The 20,590-nt window shown below is 35.7% G+C and overlaps 1 protein-coding gene across 4 annotated transcripts; it reads right to left on the bottom strand.

Moving 5' to 3' along the window:
* Positions 1-13,999: 13,999 nt before the first annotated feature.
* On the bottom strand, positions 14,000-19,677 carry LOC118041006 (TMV resistance protein N). Of its 4 annotated transcripts, XM_035048100.2 has the most exons (7): positions 19,387-19,677; positions 18,464-18,956; positions 17,222-18,320; positions 16,847-17,122; positions 15,771-16,739; positions 14,982-15,675; positions 14,000-14,396 (listed from the first exon to the last, which is right to left on the bottom strand). In XM_035048100.2, the coding sequence occupies exons 2-7, from the start codon at positions 18,949-18,951 to the stop codon at positions 14,371-14,373; spliced, it is 3,552 nt and encodes a 1,183-aa protein (XP_034903991.1). In that variant the 5' UTR covers positions 18,952-18,956; positions 19,387-19,677; the 3' UTR covers positions 14,000-14,370. The 4 variants fall into 4 exon arrangements, with proteins under 4 accessions (XP_034903991.1, XP_073267805.1, XP_073267806.1 ...); XM_073411704.1 differs by lacking the exon at positions 14,000-14,396 and having other exon boundaries at positions 14,950-15,675; XM_073411705.1 differs by lacking the exons at positions 14,000-14,396; positions 19,387-19,677 and adding an exon at positions 19,243-19,367 and having other exon boundaries at positions 14,950-15,675.
* Positions 19,678-20,590: the final 913 nt, after the last annotated feature.

Below are 20,590 nucleotides of genomic sequence, written 5' to 3'. Positions count from 1 at the left end.
TTTGAGATTTAAACAGTAACAGTTCAATTATAAAGAAAGGAATGATAACTATGGTTGGATAAAGAATGACAACACTAACAAGTGTAATGAGAAAAACATAAAATATAAAGAAAATAATTATTGAAAGAAAGACCTATTAGTTGTTGATATGATTATTATAAAACATATCATTGAATGAGGAAAATTTATAAGATAAGCTTATGATTTCAAGAGGGACCTCAGGCGGTGTAGTAGCAACAGCAAGGGAGCACGAGTAGAGCTTATATTGCAGGATGTGATCCTCACTTAAGCTTTTTTTAGTTAAATTCAAGAATTTAATATGTTAATTAATATGAGATGAGAACTTACAAACATTGGATATTATGTGAAAGGATGGAAGTTGGTGTAATGATGTTATTATTTCAGATAATATCATGAATGTATCTGTGTTCAAGGTGAACTACCTTTGTGTGTATTGCCAAGTGATGGGAGTACCACTGACAAAGAAAATATAAGGTGTGATATGTGTTTCAACTAGCATATATTTAGTGTATGTTAGGATTCCAAGTAAGGGGATCACCGTGTTTTTGACTAGCATACATTTAGTGTATGTTAGGATCCCGGGTAGGAGATCACCTTGTTTTGACTAGTATACATTTAACGTATGTTAGGATCCTGGTGTAAGGGGATCACCATAATTTTTTACTAGCATACATTTAGTATATTTTAGGATCCTGGGTAAGGGGATCTCCATATGTTAATGTTAATAGGATGATGATGATACTGATGAAAAGGGTATTAGTAATGTGGGGTGAGATAGTTACGGTTGATATTATGGAATCTTGATTGGAAGTTAGAAATGAGAGATAAGACAATTTTCAGTAGATGAATGAAAAGGAGTTCTAACGGAAATGAATAGGGAAAAGGAATAGAGTAAGAATAACAAAAATGAATGGGGAAAAAGGAATAGAATAAGAATACATATCTATTTTTTAAAAATAATTATTGGAAATTTATGTTATTGTACTTATTGTGATATTCATATTTTAATAATATGTATTTTGTTTTAGGACCATCGCATACATGACAGGAGTAGATGTTAATTTTTATTCACATTTTGTTATGTAGACTAGGTTGGATAACCTTACATTTTGTAAACATGGAAACATATGTATAACTTAATTTTTATAATTAATGTTTAAACTTGATTTGATGAACTTAACTCTATAGTTCATATAACCATGTTCCATGTGTGTATTTATATCTTTTATCCATCCATAATGATATTTGTTATATAATGTACATCATAAATATTATGGTTGATATGTATGATGATATTTGTGGGATTGAGACCCAGGATGATTGGGTTATGATTGAGTTAGGAGATGTGGGTTATTAGAAGTGTAAACAGGTTAAATATCGATAACTTGAGACCTTCAGTATATGGGGGAGACTTCATCAAAATTTTGGTAGACTTTAATATGAACACCATGTGTGTGTTGTGTGTGTAAATTTAAATTACTTTATTTTTCAATTGACATGAGATTTTATTTTTTGTCCCGGATATGAGGATGTTACCAATACAGAAGATAAAAACACTTAATAAGATTGCCTTCCTCTCAAATCCTCTTCTTATTCTTTAGTTTTGTTTATTGTTTTGCCCTTCCATAAACTCCTACCACCATTAATTGTTTTCAACAATTGATATTAAAGTTTGTTTTTTATTGTTTGACATGGCCAATACAAACTTTCTACTTCAATATTCTCATTTGACAAAGAACAATTGTGAAATTTGGTGTATCCATGTGAAAGCTTGGTTAAGTTCTCGAGATGTGTTGGAAACGATTGAAAAAGACTTTGAAGAGCCTATAAAAGGAGTAACATTGACTTTAGCCCAAAGGGATGTTATACAAAAAGCACGAAGGATCAATAAGTACTCACACTTATTTAACAATTTTTGGATGATGCCAGTTCTAAGATAGTGGTAATATAACTACTGTAAAACAAGCATGATAAATTTTGCAACAATCAAACTAAGGAGCTAATAATGCTAGAAAGGTACTCCTATAAAATTTACAAAGTGATTTTGAAAGTTATATATATTTGAATGAGAGAGTATTTCAGATTACTTTGTTGGAGTATTGGCTATATACAATCAAATGAAGAGATATGTGGAGAAGATGTAGGAAATACGTGTATTAGAAAAGATTTTATGCTCACTGCAAAAATAATTCCCTAATGTGGTGGTCGCGATAAAAAAATCATAAAATATGGACTTTTTAACTGTTCAAGAACTTCTAGGAAAAACTACAAGCCCTTAAAAGAAAGAGTCAATGACATTCAAGGAAGACATGAATGCACAAGCACTCTTTTCAAAACACTATTAAAAAAAGAAGCAAGATGGTTCTGGATATACCTAAAGAGGTTGAGGGCATGGTCAAGGTTGAGGAAGAGGAGAAAGAAATAGATGAAGTCAATTATTTATTAGTGATTTCTATTATATTTTTAATGTAAAAGGCAATATATTGAGTTTTTTAACACTTTTTTGAAGAAAGGCTATAAGGACTAAGATGAAAGATTGTACTTTCACATTACTTGATACCCATGGAGCTATGATCGCAAAAGTAATCATCACAAATAATTTAATGTTTTTGCTAACCATATAGATGGATGTGCCTAAATGCTTACAAGTATGCGTGAATGATGAGACTTAGCTTTGGCATATGAGACTTTGGCATGTTTATGGGCTTTGACCAAATGTCCGAAAGATATAAGCTTTACAACCCCAATGAAGGAAATATGATGATTAGTAGATACGATAAGTTCGATGAAGAAGGAGCATGAGATTGGAAGATAGATGATGGTGAGAAAATATTTATTTTCTACTGGTTCTTGATAAAGGAAGGAGAGATATGAAGATCATAAAGAACAAACTGCACCTCCACAGTCACCAATGGTGTCATCTTTACCTTGATCTTTTTTTCTTTTTTTTTTTCTAATGGAAGTTCAAGTAGTGACAACCCATCAAGTCTACCAAAAAGAATGGGGAGCCTTGATGAGCTATATGAGGTAACTACTCCTATTGATGATGATGTAACATTATATTTTCACCTTTCTACATGTGATCCTATAGTGTTTGAAGAAGTAATAAAGGATGCAAAATAAAAGAATTGTTATGGATGAGAAGTGTCATAACCTAAATTTTGAACAAATAATAAAAATTAAATATAGTTGACAATGAGGTTAAGACAACAAATTTTTGAAGTTTAGGGATAAAAATTAGCAGATTTGAGATAAAATTGGTCAGAAATTGAAGAATTAATAAGTTTGAAAATTTACTTAAAATTTGGATTAGTTTAATTAATGAAATTAGAAGAATTACTAAGTTTGTGGACTTAATTAAACTTTGATTTAATTAATTAAATAAATTCAGGGACTTAATTGAAATTAATCCAAAAAGGCAAAAAATTAAAAGAAGTAATTAAGGACCAAGTTGAATAATCCAGGAATTAAGGACTGTTTTGTAAACATTGTACCAATTTAGGGATTTAATTGAAATTAATCAAAAAGGGCACAAAATTAAAAGAAATTTTTTATTTGCTTAGGGTCCAATTGCGAAATTTCCAAAGTTCAGGGGTCAAATTGAAAATGTCCATGGCTGCTTGTGGAATCCGTTGCTGGTGGAACAACGTGTTCGTCTTCTCCATCCAGATTCAATAAGCTGAAGATCTGCAACAGATTCGATCCAATCGTGGACCACTTCTCTCGCCCCTGATCTTGTTCATAGAAGATAATAGTCCTCCAAAGGCAGGACTGATTAGAGGCAATCCAGGGATGTCTATAAAAGGGTGGCAGAAGACGCAAGAAAAAGGAAAAAGAGGGGACGAACAGAGAGGACCGGGAGGAAACCGAAAACCAGGGAGGAAACAAGCAGAGCAAAATAGAGCATAAACACAGAAAAAAATACACAGAGAGAAGGAGAAAAGGGAGGGGCAACACAGAGACATGAATTAGCCTCGCTATTGTCGTCGTCCCTATAGAAAAAAGAAGAACCCGAAGTCAGTAAAAAATTCAGAGAAAGCCGGCATATCCATTACCTTCCTCAAGAACTGAGAAGAAGAGAGAACAATGGACATAGCGATAGAGAAAAACGAACGGAGACAGAACGAAAGCAGAGTGAAACAGGAAGGAAGACGTACAAAGTAAAGGGTTGAAGGCATAAAAAATAGAAAGCAAAAACCCAGCTTTGTCTTTGTCCCCCGATTCAAGCAGAATAGGCAAACTAGAGAGAAAGTAAAGGAAAGCAGAAGAATGAGCAGAGGAGAGGAGGCAGTGCCGGCCAGCCAGAGCTTCGCCATCGTCTCCATCGATTCCAGCAGGCCAGGAAAGCGGCTTCTTCTTCTGCATTATTTCAAATGCCTTATACACTGTGCAAGTGAATTTTAATTCACTTGCACAGTGCAGCAGCAAGCGTGCTGCTGAGCCCAGCCCAAAAAAATACATGCCAGCTGGGCCCAGCTCTAAAAAAATAAAAAAATAGAAAAATAAAAATAAAAATAAAAAAGATAGAAAAAAATAAAAAAATATGTATGCATGAATAAAAATAATGTAAATTTATTGGTTTATTCACTGATGCCAGAGTCAGGAATAAAAATATCCGTTTAAATTTATATTATTTTTATTCGTTGTATTTTATTTTATTTAGCTAGAAAAAATAAAAAAATATGTGTATGCAAAAATGAAAAAAAAATATAGATTTATTGGTTTATTCACTAACGCCAGAGTCAGGATTAAAAAATACTAATTAAAATTTATTTTTGTTTTAAATTAGCTACATAAAAAATATGAGTGCATACGTAAAAAATAAATTTATTTTTATTTGTTTATTCACTGACGCCAGAGTCAGGAATAAAAAATACTGATTTTAAATTTATTTTGTTTTAAATTAGCCTCAATAAAAAAAATGTGTCTTCACGTGTAAAAATAAATTTATTTTATTTGTTTATTCACTGACGCCAGAGTCAGGAATAAAAAATATGGATTTAAAATTTATTTTTTTTTTATAGCTTTTTATTTGTTTATTCACTGACGCCAGAGCCAGGAATAAAAAATATTGATTTAAATTTATTTTGTTTTAAATTAGCTCAATAAAAAAAATGTGTCTGCACGTGTAAAAATAAATTTATTTTATTTGTTTATTCACTAACACTAGAGTCAGGAATAAAAAATACAGATTTAAAATTTATTTTGTTTTTATAACTGCGTAATATTTACCAACGCTAGAGTTGGAAATATCCGTAGTTGAATATTCACTGGCGCTAGAGTCAAGAATATTATAAGCAAATCATCATAGCGTAAACTAATAAATGTTTAGCAATTTAAGACAAAACCAGCAATGCAGTCTGCCTTAGGCAGGACGTTTAAGGGATCATAATATCTTCCCTTCTACGTAACCAGTCCCAAACCTAGAATCTCTGTTGACCAGTTAGGGTTCCTAGTGACCATAATACTAGATGGCGACTCCTTAAACAAGACTATTCCCCATTAAAGAACATGATGCCAGAAATCCGTTCTTTCCAAAGATTTAATAATTTTTAAGGTCGCCGCGATGTCGGGTGCGACAAGAAGTTTGCATCAATTGAAAAGAATGGTACATGGAAATTGATTCCTAGACCAAATAGAAAAAAACTAATAGGTGTCAAGTGGATCTGTAAAGAAAAGAAGAATGCCAAAGGAGAAATGGAGAGATACAAAGAAAGGTTAGTGGAAAAAGGTGAAAGCTAAAAGTATGAGATTGACTATAATTAGGTTTTTGCACTCGTTGCTAGATTGGAGACCATTCGATTAATCATTGCCAAAGGTACCCAACATAGATAGAGAATCTATCAAATGGATGGAAAATTAGCCTTTCTTAATGGTTTTCTTATGAAGGAGGTCTACATTAAGCAACCTATGAGTTATGAAGTGAAGGGACCTAAAGACAAGGTACTAAAGTTGAACAAAGTCTTATATGGATTGAAGAAAACCCTAAGGGCTAGCTATAGTCACATTGATGGCTTTTCTTAAAGAATGGATTTGTTAAATGTCCCTATAAATATGCTATTTATGTAAAGATCAAAGAGAGTAGTGATACTCTTATTATATGTTTATATATGGATGACTTAATCTTTATAGGAAATAATTTAAAGATGTTTAAAGACTTCAAGCAAACAATGATCAATGAGTTTGAAATGATAGACATTGGTCTTATGACATATTACTTAGGGATTGAGATCAAACAAGGAGACGATGGAATCTTTGTAAGCCAAGAGAAATTTACAAAGGAGATTCTCAAGAAGTTCAAGAAGAAGGATTGTGCGAAAAAAAATATACTCTAGTTGAGTGTGGGGTGAAGATGACAGAGAATGATGAAGAGGAGAATATAAACTCTACAACATTCAAAAGCCTAGTTGGGAGTTTGAGATAATTGGCATGCACTCGTTCATATATTCTTTTTGGAGTAGGACTTGGAAGTAGGTTTATGGATACACCAACTATGACACACTTTAAAGCTTTGAAGTGAGTTCTTCGGTATATTAAAGGTACTGTTGATTTTGGCTTGTTTTATGGATATTCTAATAGCTTTGATCTTGTGGGTTATAATGATAGTGATTGAGCTAGAGATATGGATGATAAAAAGAGCACTATTGTTTTGTTTTTTACATGGAAGACACAACATCCATATGGTGTTTAAGAAAGCAATCTATAGTCACTTTATCAACATGTGAAGCTGAATATATAACTACTACATCATGTGTTTGTCATTTCATATGGCTAATAAGATTATTGAAAGTATTACAGATCCCATAAGAGAAGTCTACATAGACTTAAGTGAACAACTCATTAGCCATTGCCTTAGCTAAAACTCAAGTTTTTCATGAAAGAAGTAAGCACATTGACACAAGATTTCATTACCTAGGAGATTGCATTACAAACAAAGAAGTTGAAGCCAAGTATGTAAAGACACAAGAGCAAGTTGCAGATATTCTCACAAAACTAGTTGAATATGATGTTTTTACCAAAATAAGAGATTTGCAGGGAGTTATGAAGAAATCAAGTTTAAGAAGGGGTTTTGAAAATTGAACTCGATTTCTTGTTTTTATTAAGAACAGAGGAACCGATCCACTAGTTGGGAACTAGTCAACTGGTTTAGTAAGCATAATACAATTTCTGTTCAAATTAGAATTTCCTTGTATTAGTTTAATTCTTTGATTATCTACGACTTTATACCTATAAAAGGCTTGTAATTCAGCATTATTAAGAAGAATAAAAGCAAAGAAAATAACTAAAATAGTTTAGAGAGAAACACTTAATAAAAATATACATTTCTCTCAATCTTCTTGTTATTGAGTTTTTGACTTTACATTGCTATTTTTGATATTATACAACACCTATCTTTCTTTTAACATAAACTCCTACCATACTAATTTTCTTCCAATTGTTTTTGGCTACTTTCTTTTTGTTATCATTTTTTTATTTTTTTTCTGTTGTTTTTTTTTAATTCATTTTTTCCTTCATATTCTATGTTGTTTTGTTCTTTAATTCCTAGCTTTAGCTTTCATTTCGCTTTTCCTTAGCTGCTGTTTTCCAAGGTGTGCTTTGAGAATCATTTGGCTTACAGAAGTAAGACAGTTCATCACAACCCACACCCAGAAATAGAGAGAGAGAGACATAAAGAGTTACAGTAAAGCTGACATAAGACAACTGCGTGACAGCAGGAGCTCTACAGATAAAATTTACAAGGTTTTTTAGCAGACCAAGTTGCTTTATCTATGAGTAAGAAACCAGGAGATTTAAGAACCAAGTGACTCAGATTGCTCATACATGACATTAAGTATGTTCAGTAAATTCATGAAACCTAATAATCTAAACGATATCGTTTCTTTCTACCATCCTATTGAGCTGCCCCATCGCTAGTGATAACAGGCTCTTTCACCACATCCCTTTGATATTGATATTGAGCTGCCTCATTGCTAGGAATAACAGGCTTCTTCACCATGTTACCATAATATTGAACTACCTCATTGCTAATGATCACAAGCATCCTCACCGTGGTAATTTGAGTTCCCTGATAAACCAATGTTTGCTGATCTTGGTATTGATGATGATGATGATAGTGATGATGATTTTGCTGTACCTGAGTTGAGGGGTGTCTTCCAGACCTTCCGGGCCAGCCATAACTATTCTCAATCAGAGCAAAGCCTTCCATTCCAATCCTTGTGAGACGATCTACCTGACGTGCCATATGTGAAATTAACACTGTAACTCAAAGAACAATTAAAACTGTATGGTTTGCCTTGGTACAAAATTGGTCATATATGCAGCTTTATATATATTTGCAGAAAGCAGGCAGCTTGTAACTTGCTTTCTACTTTATGGGGTTCTCCACTTGTGGCTGATTCCATATCCACAAGTATACACATACTGTTGTTAGTTTGAATTTTGATGCAATATTACAAGTATTGGTGTATATGTTACTTGCACAGCTAGAATAGATATTGTCCATAAATATTATAGAATAGGATTCTCATATAGGATGTTGTAATCATTACAGTTACTCATGTATGTATCAGAATAGGATTCTAATATAGGATGTTGTAATCATTACAGTTACTGCAGTGTTCTACTGCCTCTATATAAATAGGAAGGTTGGCTAAGGCACAACCCAACACATTCTATTCTTCTCAACTTGGTATCAGAGCAACAAAACCCTAAAATAAATTAAACCTAATTTTCTCATAGCCTCCCAACCTCCCTTTTTCAATGGAACAGCCACCACATACATCTTCAAATTCTGCAGCACCAGCAGTCCAGCTTTCTTCTTCTCTAACAGTGCAGCCCTCTTCTCTTGCAGCGCCTCCTCTGCTTTCCTCTACTACGTCACCGCCTGGATTCTCCTCTGCCATGGCTGGTGAACGCCTCCTCTTGCAGCCCATGTTTGCTGCCTCTACTGCCGCAAGCATTATCTCTCTTTCTCACACTCATCAAGTCATCTCCCTCAAATTAACAAACACCAATTATTTATATTGGCATATGCAAATGCTACCTTATCTCCTAGGCCAAGGAGTTTTTGGTTTTGTTGATGGCTCCAACACATGTCCATCAACACATGTTTTTGCCCATGATGGTATCTCTCTTCAGGTAAATCCGCTTTTTCAAACCTGGAAACAACAGGACCAACTCATTCTAAGTGCTCTTCTTTCCTCCCTATCTATGGAAGTTTTGCATCTTGTTGTTGGTTGTCAAAGTTCTTGCTCAGCTTGGGGCACTCTTGAGCGAGCTCTCGCTTCCACCTCCAACTCTCGTATTATGCAACTTCACGGCTCTCTTCAGGATCTTCGACAAGGTGATGAATCAGTAACTCAATTTATGCAAAAAGCGAAGGCCTTATTTGATGAATTGGCCGCTGCTGGTCGGCCAGTTTCACTTGAAGATTTCAATTTATATGTGTTTCGTGGTCTTCAGGAAGAGTTTGAAGACTTAGTTACCAGTCTTATTACCAAGGCTGAACCTTTATCATATGCAGATCTTCACAGCCATCTCCTCACACATGAATTTCTTCACAAATCTTCTGCTTCCATACATGCTCCTCTGCTGCCCACACCCAGCATTCCATCTTCTGCTCTTGTTGCACAGCGCCAGACTTTTGGCAATTTTGGCCATAGTAGGGGCCGCTTCAACGGTGGTTGGCGTCCCAACCAGTCCAACAACAGAGGCAACCGATTTGCTGGCTCCAGACCTGATCACCGCAGCTTCCAAAACTCCTCCTTCGGAGACAATAGGCAAGGCTTTTGGCAGCGTAATAGAGGGCAGAATCCACGCTGTCAACTGTGTCAGAATTTCGGCCATACAGCTCCCCATTGCCCTCAATTCCAGCAACGAGGTTATGGCCAACAACCTACTGCCAACCTGGTGCAGCGCAATCTCTCCTCAAACGGTTCTGTTGATTGGTTTCCAGATACCGGTGCCAATCAACATGTCACACCTGATCTTGCCACCTTGACCACTTCAGAACCGTACCTTGGTAATGATAATTTGCATGTTGGTGATGGTAAGGGCCTTCCTATATCTCATCTTGGTCATACAAAAATATATACACCACATCGTTCTTTCACCTTATCTAATGTTCTTCATGTTCCTGCAATCACAAAACCTCTGCTCTCTGTTCAGAAATTTTGTCTTGATAATAATGTTTATTTTGAATTTCACCCTCGTGTGTTTTATGTCAAGGATTTCAACACCCATGAAGTCCTTCTCTCAGGTCAGAGTAAAGATGGTCTCTATGCCCTGACCAAGTCTTCCATCACGTCAGTTCCTCAAGCCTATTGGTCTCCCTGCACTTCTGCCTCTACCGATTTATGGCATCGTCGACTAGGTCATCCTACTTCACATATCTTTCAATTGTTAATCTCGAAAAATAAGATTATTTGTAACAACAAACGTCTTAATTTTCAATGTCAAAGTTGTCCTTTAGGAAAATCATCGCGTTTGTCTTTAGGACCTACTGGTCACAAAACTTCTGCTCCACTTGAATTAATTTTTAGTGATGTATGGGGCCCTGCTCCTCTTTTTTCTTCAGATGGCTATCGTTATTTTGTTATCTTCGTTGATGCTTATACTAAATATGTATGGTATTATCCTCTAGTTGTCAAGTCTGATGTTTACTCTATTTTTCATCAATTTCAAACTCTTGTCGAACATCAATTTTCCTTAAAAATAAAATCTTTTCAAACTGATTGGGGTGGTAAATACCGAAAACTATCCATATTTTTTCAGACCATTGGTATTCATCATCGTCTGATTTGTCCCCACACTCATGAACAAAATGGAACAGTAGAGCGTCGTCATAGGCATATTGTGGAAACAGGTCTTACTCTTTTAGGGCAATGTAAAGCACCTTTTCGATTCTGGAAATATGCTTTTGAAACCTCTGTTTATCTTATAAATCGCATGCCTACTCCTATTCTTGCCCATCGCTCTCCGTTTGATTGTTTATTTCAACGGTCTCCTAATTATCATTTTTTGCGTACCTTTAGGTGTTTGTGTTTTCCTTTTCTGCGTCCATATAATAATCATAAATTGGATTTTCGTTCCTCTCCATGTGTGTTTTTTGGATATAGTTCCTCGCATCTTGGTTATCGATGTCTTGACATTGCATCTCACCGTATTTATATTTCTCGTCATGTCCGCTTCCATGAACATGTGTTTCCATTTGATAATTCTGAACAGATTGCAAAGGTCTCCACCACAACCCCCACCCCACCCACTACTGTCACCCTCCCAAATTTGATAAACCACCCATCGCTACCCGCTTTCACTAGCCACCCAAACAGCCCACAACACTCCGCTTTGCCACTCCAAATAGCCACCCGACCACAGCCTCCACCCATCCCTTGGCCATCATCCCATGCTTGTTTATCTAACCCTTATGATGCAGGTTCAGATCGTCAATTGGTCTCCTCTCCTCATGGTCTTGGGACACTTTATAGTCCCTCCTCTGCTTCGCCCTCCCTGGCTAGCACTCCTGCCGCTTCAGTCTCTACCTCCAGCCCCTCCTCTACTGACAGTCCTATGCTTGAGGCTACTTCTTTATCATCCTCTCCCGCTGGTCTGCAACTTATGGTTGATTTGTCTTCTTATCAGCTGCCACAGGTCTCCTTGCTTCAACCGTCTTCCCCTGCGTCTCCACTAGCACACAGCAGACATCCTATGACTCTTAGACCGTGGCAGCCGAAGACAGCTAATCTAGTTGCTTCCACTGCCGCTACTTCTACCTCCACACGGGTACTGTATTCTCCCTCTTCTGAGCCTTTTGCATTCTCTGATGCTGACCGATATGCAGTTTGGCATAATGCTATGTGTGATGAGATCGCCGCTTTACGCGAAAATCGCACTTGGTCTTTAGTTCCATTTCATCCTTCGATGAACGTTGTTGGCAGTAGATGGGTATATCGGATCAAACGTCGTGTTGATGGTAGTATTGAGCGCTATAAAGCGCGCCTTGTTGCTAGAGGTTTTACCCAGCAGGAAGGTATTGATTATTCTGAAACCTTCAGTCCAGTTATTAAGCAAGCCACTATCCAATTGGTTTTCTCTATTACAGTTTCGTGAAATTGAAAGATTCATCAGCTTGATATTCATAATGCCTTCCTCAATGGTGTTCTTACTAAAGAGGTCTATATGAAACAGCCTCCAGGTTTCGTTGACTCTTCTCTTCCATCTCATGTGTGTAGATTGCACAAATCATTGTATGGTTTGAAATAGGCACCGAGAGCATGGTACACTCGTCTAAGTGATTTTTTGCTCTCCATCGGTTTCCGAGCTTCCAAGGTTGACACCTCCCTGTTTATCTTATCTGATGGTACTAATATCTTTTATCTCCTTGTGTATGTTGATGATATTCTGCTCACGGGTAGCAACTCTGCTATGCTTCATCACCTTATACAGTTACTCAACTCTGAGTTCAAGCTTCGTGAGTTAGGTGTTGTTCACTACTTTCTGGGTATTGAAGTTCAGTCTACCAGTATGGGTTTAATGCTGCGTCAACATAAATATATTCTTGACATCCTCACTCGAGTTGGTATGACTTCCTGCAAACCAGTTGATACTCCAGTCTCCCCTTCGAAAGTCATTTTATTATCGGATCATTCATTCTCTGATCCTACACGATTTCGTCAAATCGTGGGTGCTCTTCAATATCTTACCTTCACCCATCCAGATATATGCTTTGCTGTTAACAGAGTCTGTCAGTTTATGCATGCTCCTACAGATTCTCATTGGGCCGTTGTCAAATGTATTTTACGTTATCTTAAAGGTACGACATCTTATGGTTTCCATATCACTCGAGGCTCCTCTTTTGCTCTACATGGCTTTACAGATGCAGATTGGGCTGGTAGTATTGATGATTGTAAGTCTACGGGCGGCTATCTTGTCTTTTTTGGTCAGACGCCGATTTCTTGGAAATCCGGCAAGCAACGCACTGTTGCTCGCTCCTCTACTGAGGCTGAGTATAAAGCCCTTGCTGATGGTACCACTGAAGTCATTTGGCTTCAATACTTGTTAACAGATTTGCAGGTTCCCTCAGTCTCTGCCCCTACCATTTGGTGTGATAATCTTGGTGCTACCTATCTCTCAGCAAATCCTATCTTCCATGCTCGTACTAAGCATGTTGAAGTGGATTATCACTTTGTTCGTGACCGTGTTGCCAAGAAAGAAATTCAGATTCGTTTTATTCCCTCTCGAGATCAACTTGCCGATGTCTTCACTAAACTGCTTCCTGTTGCATCCTTTACTGCTTTTCGATTCAAGCTTCGGGTTGATCCCCCACCCTCAGCTTGAGGGGGCATATTATAGAATAGGATTCTAATATAGGATGTTGTAATCAATACAGTTACTCATGTATCTATCAGAATAAGATTCTAATATAGGATGTTGTAATCATTACAGTTACTGCAGTGTTCTACTGCCTCTATATAAATAGGAAGGTTGGCTAAGGCACAACCCAACACATTCTATTATTCTCAACTCTTATAACTAAACTTTTCCTTTCCAATTTATTTTCATAATCTGTTTTTTTTTTTTTTTTTGCTTTAACTGATCTTGATTCTCTCCGAAGCTTGATATCTTTATTTCTTACTCTAGTTAACTTCATGACATAATCAATGTGACGCAACCTGACCACCTTATCCTAACAAAAAATCTATTTACATCTCAAATCCGAGTAAACAAGTTCCTTGCATTAAACCCCAATATTGAAGGAATAATAGAGAATGGAATTTTGGTCAAAAAGTTGCCTCAGATTCTATTCTTTGACATAGAAAAATTGACCATATAATAATCATGAATATAATTGTGTATGAAAATTAATAATAATAATTTTAGGAAGTTTTTTTTTCAACCAACAAAAACTTAAACAAATTAGATTGATGAGCAAATGCAAAGCATGGGTGTTTCCCTTGGCTCATGTTTTTTATTTTTCTTTCTCTATGTTGGAAGTTTGAAAAACCTCTTGACAATAATACAGTTCACAAATTAGATTGATGTAACTAAGTTAAACTTGAGCAACCTTCAAGCATTAGTTTGAACTATGCAAGTGAGAAAGAGAAAGAAAAAGCAATCTTCAAGAGTAACAAATGAGTTTTTCTCATTCCATAACAAGAACAATTAGGTTGTCGAATTTCAAATCAGATGGAAAAATGTTAAAGGGCATTAAAGCCAACAAATACATATCAACTGATCAGAAAGAAGCCTTTGGAGTAACTTCAAGCATCTCTCTCTATAAATGATCTTGTGCTCAATGATTTATCTTTTAATGCTCTCACGTCCAATCCAACACTAGGTTGTCCATGTCTTCTACGCCGTTGTCCTTGTTCCCTTCCCTACAAACCAACAAAATTCAATACAAAAAACAACTCCGTTTTACTTTTAGTTAAGAAACTTATTTTATAATTAAAAAGGTTATTTTCACATCGTTTTTTTTTTGTTTTAAAATATCAAATTTGAAAATAAAATATAAAAACAAAAAATCAATATTAAAAAATTTCCAAATCAACTAAAGTGATTTTATAAATTTATGTTAGTCATTGTTGGCTTTTCTTTTTTATACAAGAATATCAAAAACATACAAGTTTTCAATTCATGTTTTAAGAAATTTAAAAATATTATCATAAGAAAATAAATCAAACCGTCTCTAAATATTTCTAATTTTAGCTCTTCCTGCTATTCTTTTGCCTTAAAAGACACACGAGTTGCTACCAATAAAAATAATGGTTTAATTAAGTTCGATTCGATGGATTGTTTGATATCAGCTTAAGTGATTCAACTAATGCATTTTGGGGGATTTTTTATAGCTAATAATTAATTGATGTTTTTAAAATTAAATAAGAAAAAAAATCATTAAAGATAATATTTTATTTCATAAATTAAATAGAATTAAATAAAACTAAGGGAATATTTATTCTTACCAAAAATTAATACTTTGCGATATTTTTTTTGCATCAAATAAGCTTTCCACTGCGCAGTTGTAGACGCTCTTATAAGACCATAATTGGGATGATGAGGAAGTAGACGATATGGCCGTGATGCAGGCATCACTCTATCTCTTCCCACTTCTAACTCTTTGATCACATGAACTTCACATTCTGTCACATTAATGTCTTTTCTCCCCGAATTCAAGTGCAGTTCCAACTCCTCATCTCTTGACTCTATGTTGTTAATCTCCCGATCCCACTCTGACCCTTCAAATGAATCTGTCTCTTCTGCTATCACATGGATCCCACACTGTACCCCTTTGCTTCTATCACTGGACCGGCTCGCCAGATACAGTTCCAATTCCTCATCTCCACAGTATTCTTCCATTGCCATATCACTTGTACTTATGTATCTTACCCATTTACGAGGGTAACTGCATACTACTATTATTTTATCTTCAAACAATTGAACACCGTTGTTTTTATTTTTTATAATAACCTGGTAACCGATGGTGTGATTCACAGTACTATGAACATCAAATGGAGAAACAACCCAAACAACCAAGCCTTGGAAAACTGGAGGTATATGAAATGATAATGAACATCCTTCTCCACGGTAGCTTAACCAATTTGGCATGTTACCAGGAAAGGAGCCAATATAATACCCATAATCACCATTGCACGATGCCTGTATATATATATATTGATTTCAAGAAATGCTGAAATTTTAGAAACTAATTGATTAATGTGTATATTTGTGTGCTGGAGAGACAGAGATAGTACCTCAGCAAGACTCTTCAGGAAATTATTTGATGAATCACTGGGGAAATCAACGTCAATAGTCCAGTAATTATTACTTGGATCTTCGATGCCCTGAATCTCTTCTAACATATAACATTTTTCGAGAACCATGAATGGTGAGTTTTTTGACTGGATTGGAATTCTTACACTTTTCATTGAACTGCAACGAAAGGCATTCAAACAGTCTAAATTTGAAGGAAGATCTGAGATTGATACAAGCTTGATGCATTCCCGAACACTCAACATCGAAAGCTTGGGAAGGAAGCCGATCCCGGAAGGCAGGCTAGAGAAATTGTTTTGTGATAGATCCAATTCTTTTAGAGAGGACAAACCCCTGAAATCAACACAGTTAGTTGTGCGATCAGACAAACCACTATTAGAAAACTTAAGACATTTCAGTGATCTCCATTCAAAAGATGTTGGCAGCAAATGTTTCCGATTTAAAACAGTACTTGCTATGATCAAAGATAAAACTGGTAGAGGCCAGGATGTAGACGACAGTGAAAGCCATGATGAAATTTGGGAAACCCAGGATGTAGGTGATGGTGAGTCCCGACAGAAAATGTATCCACACAATGATAACTTTCTGACATACTTTAAATGTACAAATGAAGGTAGAAGTTCATTTTTAATTCCATCTGCTAGCAGCTCAGTTAAGGATTCCATATCACCCATGCATTCTGGCAACTTCTCAAGTTGTGAACATCCAGAAATATTCAAACGTTTAAGAGACTTTACATCACCAATGCTTTCGGGAAGAATCTTTAGGCTCCGACATCTCTTTAGATTCAAGAAAATGAGGCTCTTCAAATTTCCAATAGATTGATGCACCTCAACTAAACTCGAGCAACCTTCCAACCTTAGTTTCTGTAGACTTGAACTATGTAAGTTTGGTGTTTTAACTAGGAACTGAGAATGATTGAGATTAAGGATTTTTAGCTTGTTGAGAATCTGTCAAAATAGAGAGAAAATCAATGAAAAGTAATCATATAAAGTCATAACATGTAAATATAAATTATATACTGGAGAAATTTGGTGGATTGTAGTTTGTTTCACACCTTTTTCCCTTTCCATAATTCTCTGAGTTTACTGTATTGCATATCAAGAACAACAAGATTGTCCAAGGTAAAATCAAATGGCAAATATTGCAAAGGACATTCAAACCAACAAATCCACATCAACACTTTAGAAAGCAGTTTGAAGGATCCGGTGAGATGTACCCCGTTGATCTGTAGTAAATTTAAGCATCTCATTTTTGCAAATGATCCTGTGTTTAATGATTTAGCTTCTGATGCTCTCACATCCAGTGCAAGACCCTCTACAACTTCTGTACCCTAGAAAAAAAAACAATACAACTTTCATATCATTATTTTTAATAAGCTTGACAAGAAAATATGCATGACTATGCTTTCGTGTATGCATTGAGCTCTTACCTTTTGCTGGTCAAGTACATTCCATGCATCCTCTTGATTCCAAATTCTGTTCCTTGCTCCAGGTTGTTTTGGTGACTTTTCACGAATGATCTCCCTTCCCATGTCTCGTAATAGATCATGCATGGTTATCTTTCCAATGGCAGTAACTTTAATCAGAGACCTTTCACAGAGAGTTCCCAAATCAACTTCTGGATCGTAACCACAACGGGCTTCTAGCACTTTTTCAACGTATTCTTTCTTTCTACCAATAAAGAAGCATGCAATATCAAGGAAGGCATTTTGCAGTCCATCATCGTCCAGTCCATCAAAACTTATTCTAAGCTTTCCTTGAATATCGCGGTTTGGAATTCTTCTCAACTTGTCAATTACAGATTTCCATCTGTCTTTGTTTTTCCCGGACAGACAAGCTCCTATAACCTCAAGAGCTAAAGGAAGTCCTCCACAGTAATCAACTGCATCCTTCGAAAGCTCAATATAGTCTTCTACTGGCTTGGTGTCCTTAAAGGCATGCCAGCTGAAAAGCTGAAGGGACTCGTCTGGTTTCAATTCTTCGATCCGATATGTTTGATCTGCTTTAAGTAGAAAACTTGAATCTCTTGTTGTAATGATTACTCTACTCCCAGGACCAAACCAACTTCGCTCTCCCATCAAAGCATTTAGCTGGTCAAGATGAGACACATCATCAGCAACAACAAGAACTCTTTTGCGACAAAGCCGTTCTTTGATCAGAACCATTCCTCTATCAACATTGCTGATGTTAGCAGCATCTTGTTTTAAAATAGCATGAAGAAGTTGCTTTTGTAAAAGAGCGAGACCATTAAATGGTCTTGATGTTTCATTGATATTCGAAAGAAAACAGCTTCCCTCGAATCCATAGCAGAGTTGATTAAATAAAACTTTTGCTATAGTTGTCTTTCCTATTCCTGGCATCCCATGTATGCCCACAATGCGTACATCATCTGTTGCAGTACTTAGGAAGTCAAAAATATTGTGAGCAAGCGGATCGGTACGTACTAGGAGCTTAGGAATATTTAAGTGCTTGGGATCTAATTTATTCAACACATCCTTGATAATCTTTTGGATAAATTTTGCTTCATGCCTGTTCATAGACAAAGGCAAGTCATTTGATAGCAAGTTAATTAAATATGCTCAAAACAATATTTTATTGTTTAACTTTGAAAAATCAAATGTGTAATGACTCCATAAATGGCAGCAAGTGAATCTTAGAGAGAAAAGGCATACCCATTTTCCATATCATTGAGATTCCATCCAGATAGATTTCCCGCATCCTCGAGAGCTTTTCTCCACTCCTTCACCTTTTCTTTATAACGTTTTTCATGTTTATCAAATGCTTCTGAAAAACTGCCAGTCTGCTTTCTCACATCTGAAGGATCAATGTCATAGAATATAGGAAGAGCAATCTGACCAGTTTTCCTATTTTTGCACTCAAGAATCTCTACAAGCTCATTAAGACACCATCTAGAAGAAGCATATCCCTTTGAAAAGACAACTATAGATATCTTTGATTCTTGAATTGCCTTGAGGAGATGATCGGAGATTTCTTCTCCTCTAGGAAGTTCATTATCATCTCGAAAAGTGTGGATTCCTGCTTGGACTAAGGCTGTATATAGATGATCTATAAATTTCTTGCGAGTATCTTCTCCTCTAAAACTCAAAAAGACATCATAGGCCCCTTCTGTTCTAGATTTAGAAGACTCTGGCTCTGTCATGGCAGCTGCAGAAATTAAGGCACAATTAATTAGCAATGGAGCAATTGCAGAAGGTATCTACTCTCTTGCAAATACTAGCAAGGGGTGCATGTGAAGTGATCATCAAAGATAATACAATAGCTTAAGCTAAATAACGAGAGAGCATAAAAAAATAGCATCTGACAAATAGTTTCATCTATAATTAAGTTTAAGTGATACCGACAATTGAAAGTTATTAATCTTTGGCTAACTAGCAACACATCACAGGCAGAAAGTCTACGAACATGAAAAAGATAATGGAAAGGAACTAACTGTGATGGGATGATTCGACAATAATCTTGTACTAGAAGACATAAACTGATCAATGATCTATCTGAACATAAAGCTTTCAAATTATTGCTATCAGTAAATTCATGAAATCAAAACAAGAAAAAAGCAAAGAAGAGTTAGTTATACCTATATAGAAGGAAAAGGGTTGGTTGGATTCCACCACCTATGAAATTGCAGTTCTCGGAGAGAAAGGTTAGCTGAAGAATCAACCAAGGGATTTGCTTTCGAGCAAATTCTTAGCAAGTCAGCCAGTCAACTAATTAAGGAATATTACCCTCAGAACATGGAAATGAAACTAACTGTAAGAAAAAACTCTGTAGCCATTTTGTTTTGGAGACAGTGAAGAAGAGAGAAAGTGGTCTGAAAGTTCTTGGTTTGAAAGTTCTTGAATGAAGATGAAATGAAATGAAATTAGAAAGATTGACGGTACAAGAAATATAAAGAAATATCCCACAATGGGAGTGAGAATATAAAATTACTCTGCAGTGATGGGCCCATCTGCTAAAGCAGTTGATCCACTCCCTAGAAAGCAACTGGCTGGCCAACACCTGCTTCCCCATAAAAATACGTTGACTCAAATCAAGACTTATATATATATATATATATATATATATATATGTTTTCTTTTAAATCATGTCATTATCAATTTTAACAACTTGCTGCATTAAAAAATAAAAAAGAATGAAGACTTGGCAGTGCACATTTATTATGGAATGGGTTAATATAGAAAATATTATATTATTAATGCATTGATTTATCGTGTGTAGCATGCTACATCATAATATATATATACTGCTGTAATTATATAAATAATATATATACTGCTGTAATTATATAAATAAAAAAGGTGGCTATCTCATTAGATTAAGCCTCTCAATTAGCACAAATATTATTTTAACTTGTATCAAAACCAATTTATCTTAGCAGATTTATTCTTCAAATGGCAGCCCCTCTATTGTTTCTATTCAACAAAATCGTGTCCTCCAGTTGTTGTCTATTGCGACTCCTTCATCAGCTAATTATTCTTCAAATGGCAGCCCCTCTAATTAGCTAATTACTTGCTTCATTGTGCTACTGTTAATTAGCCTCACGATCTGCAACGTTGATTCTACTTCTTCTGTTGATTTCTGATTGATAATGCTTCTCTGCTTCAGCCATCAGCGTGTTATTACTGATTTTTTATTACTGTTTCTGCTCTGAAGTCAATGTTTTCTGCTGTTTTCTTTGCTACTCTTTCGGCTTCCCTGCAATTATCTGCTGTCAGCTTCTATTTTCTACTCGTTTGCTACAATATGGATCCTTCGGTTTTCGCTGCAGCAGGCACCACTGG

Source organism: Populus alba, chromosome 10 (genome assembly GCF_005239225.2).
Source record: "Populus alba chromosome 10, ASM523922v2, whole genome shotgun sequence".
Classification (NCBI taxonomy): domain Eukaryota; kingdom Viridiplantae; phylum Streptophyta; class Magnoliopsida; order Malpighiales; family Salicaceae; genus Populus; species Populus alba.
This window is presented reverse-complemented; position numbering and strand designations above follow the sequence as displayed.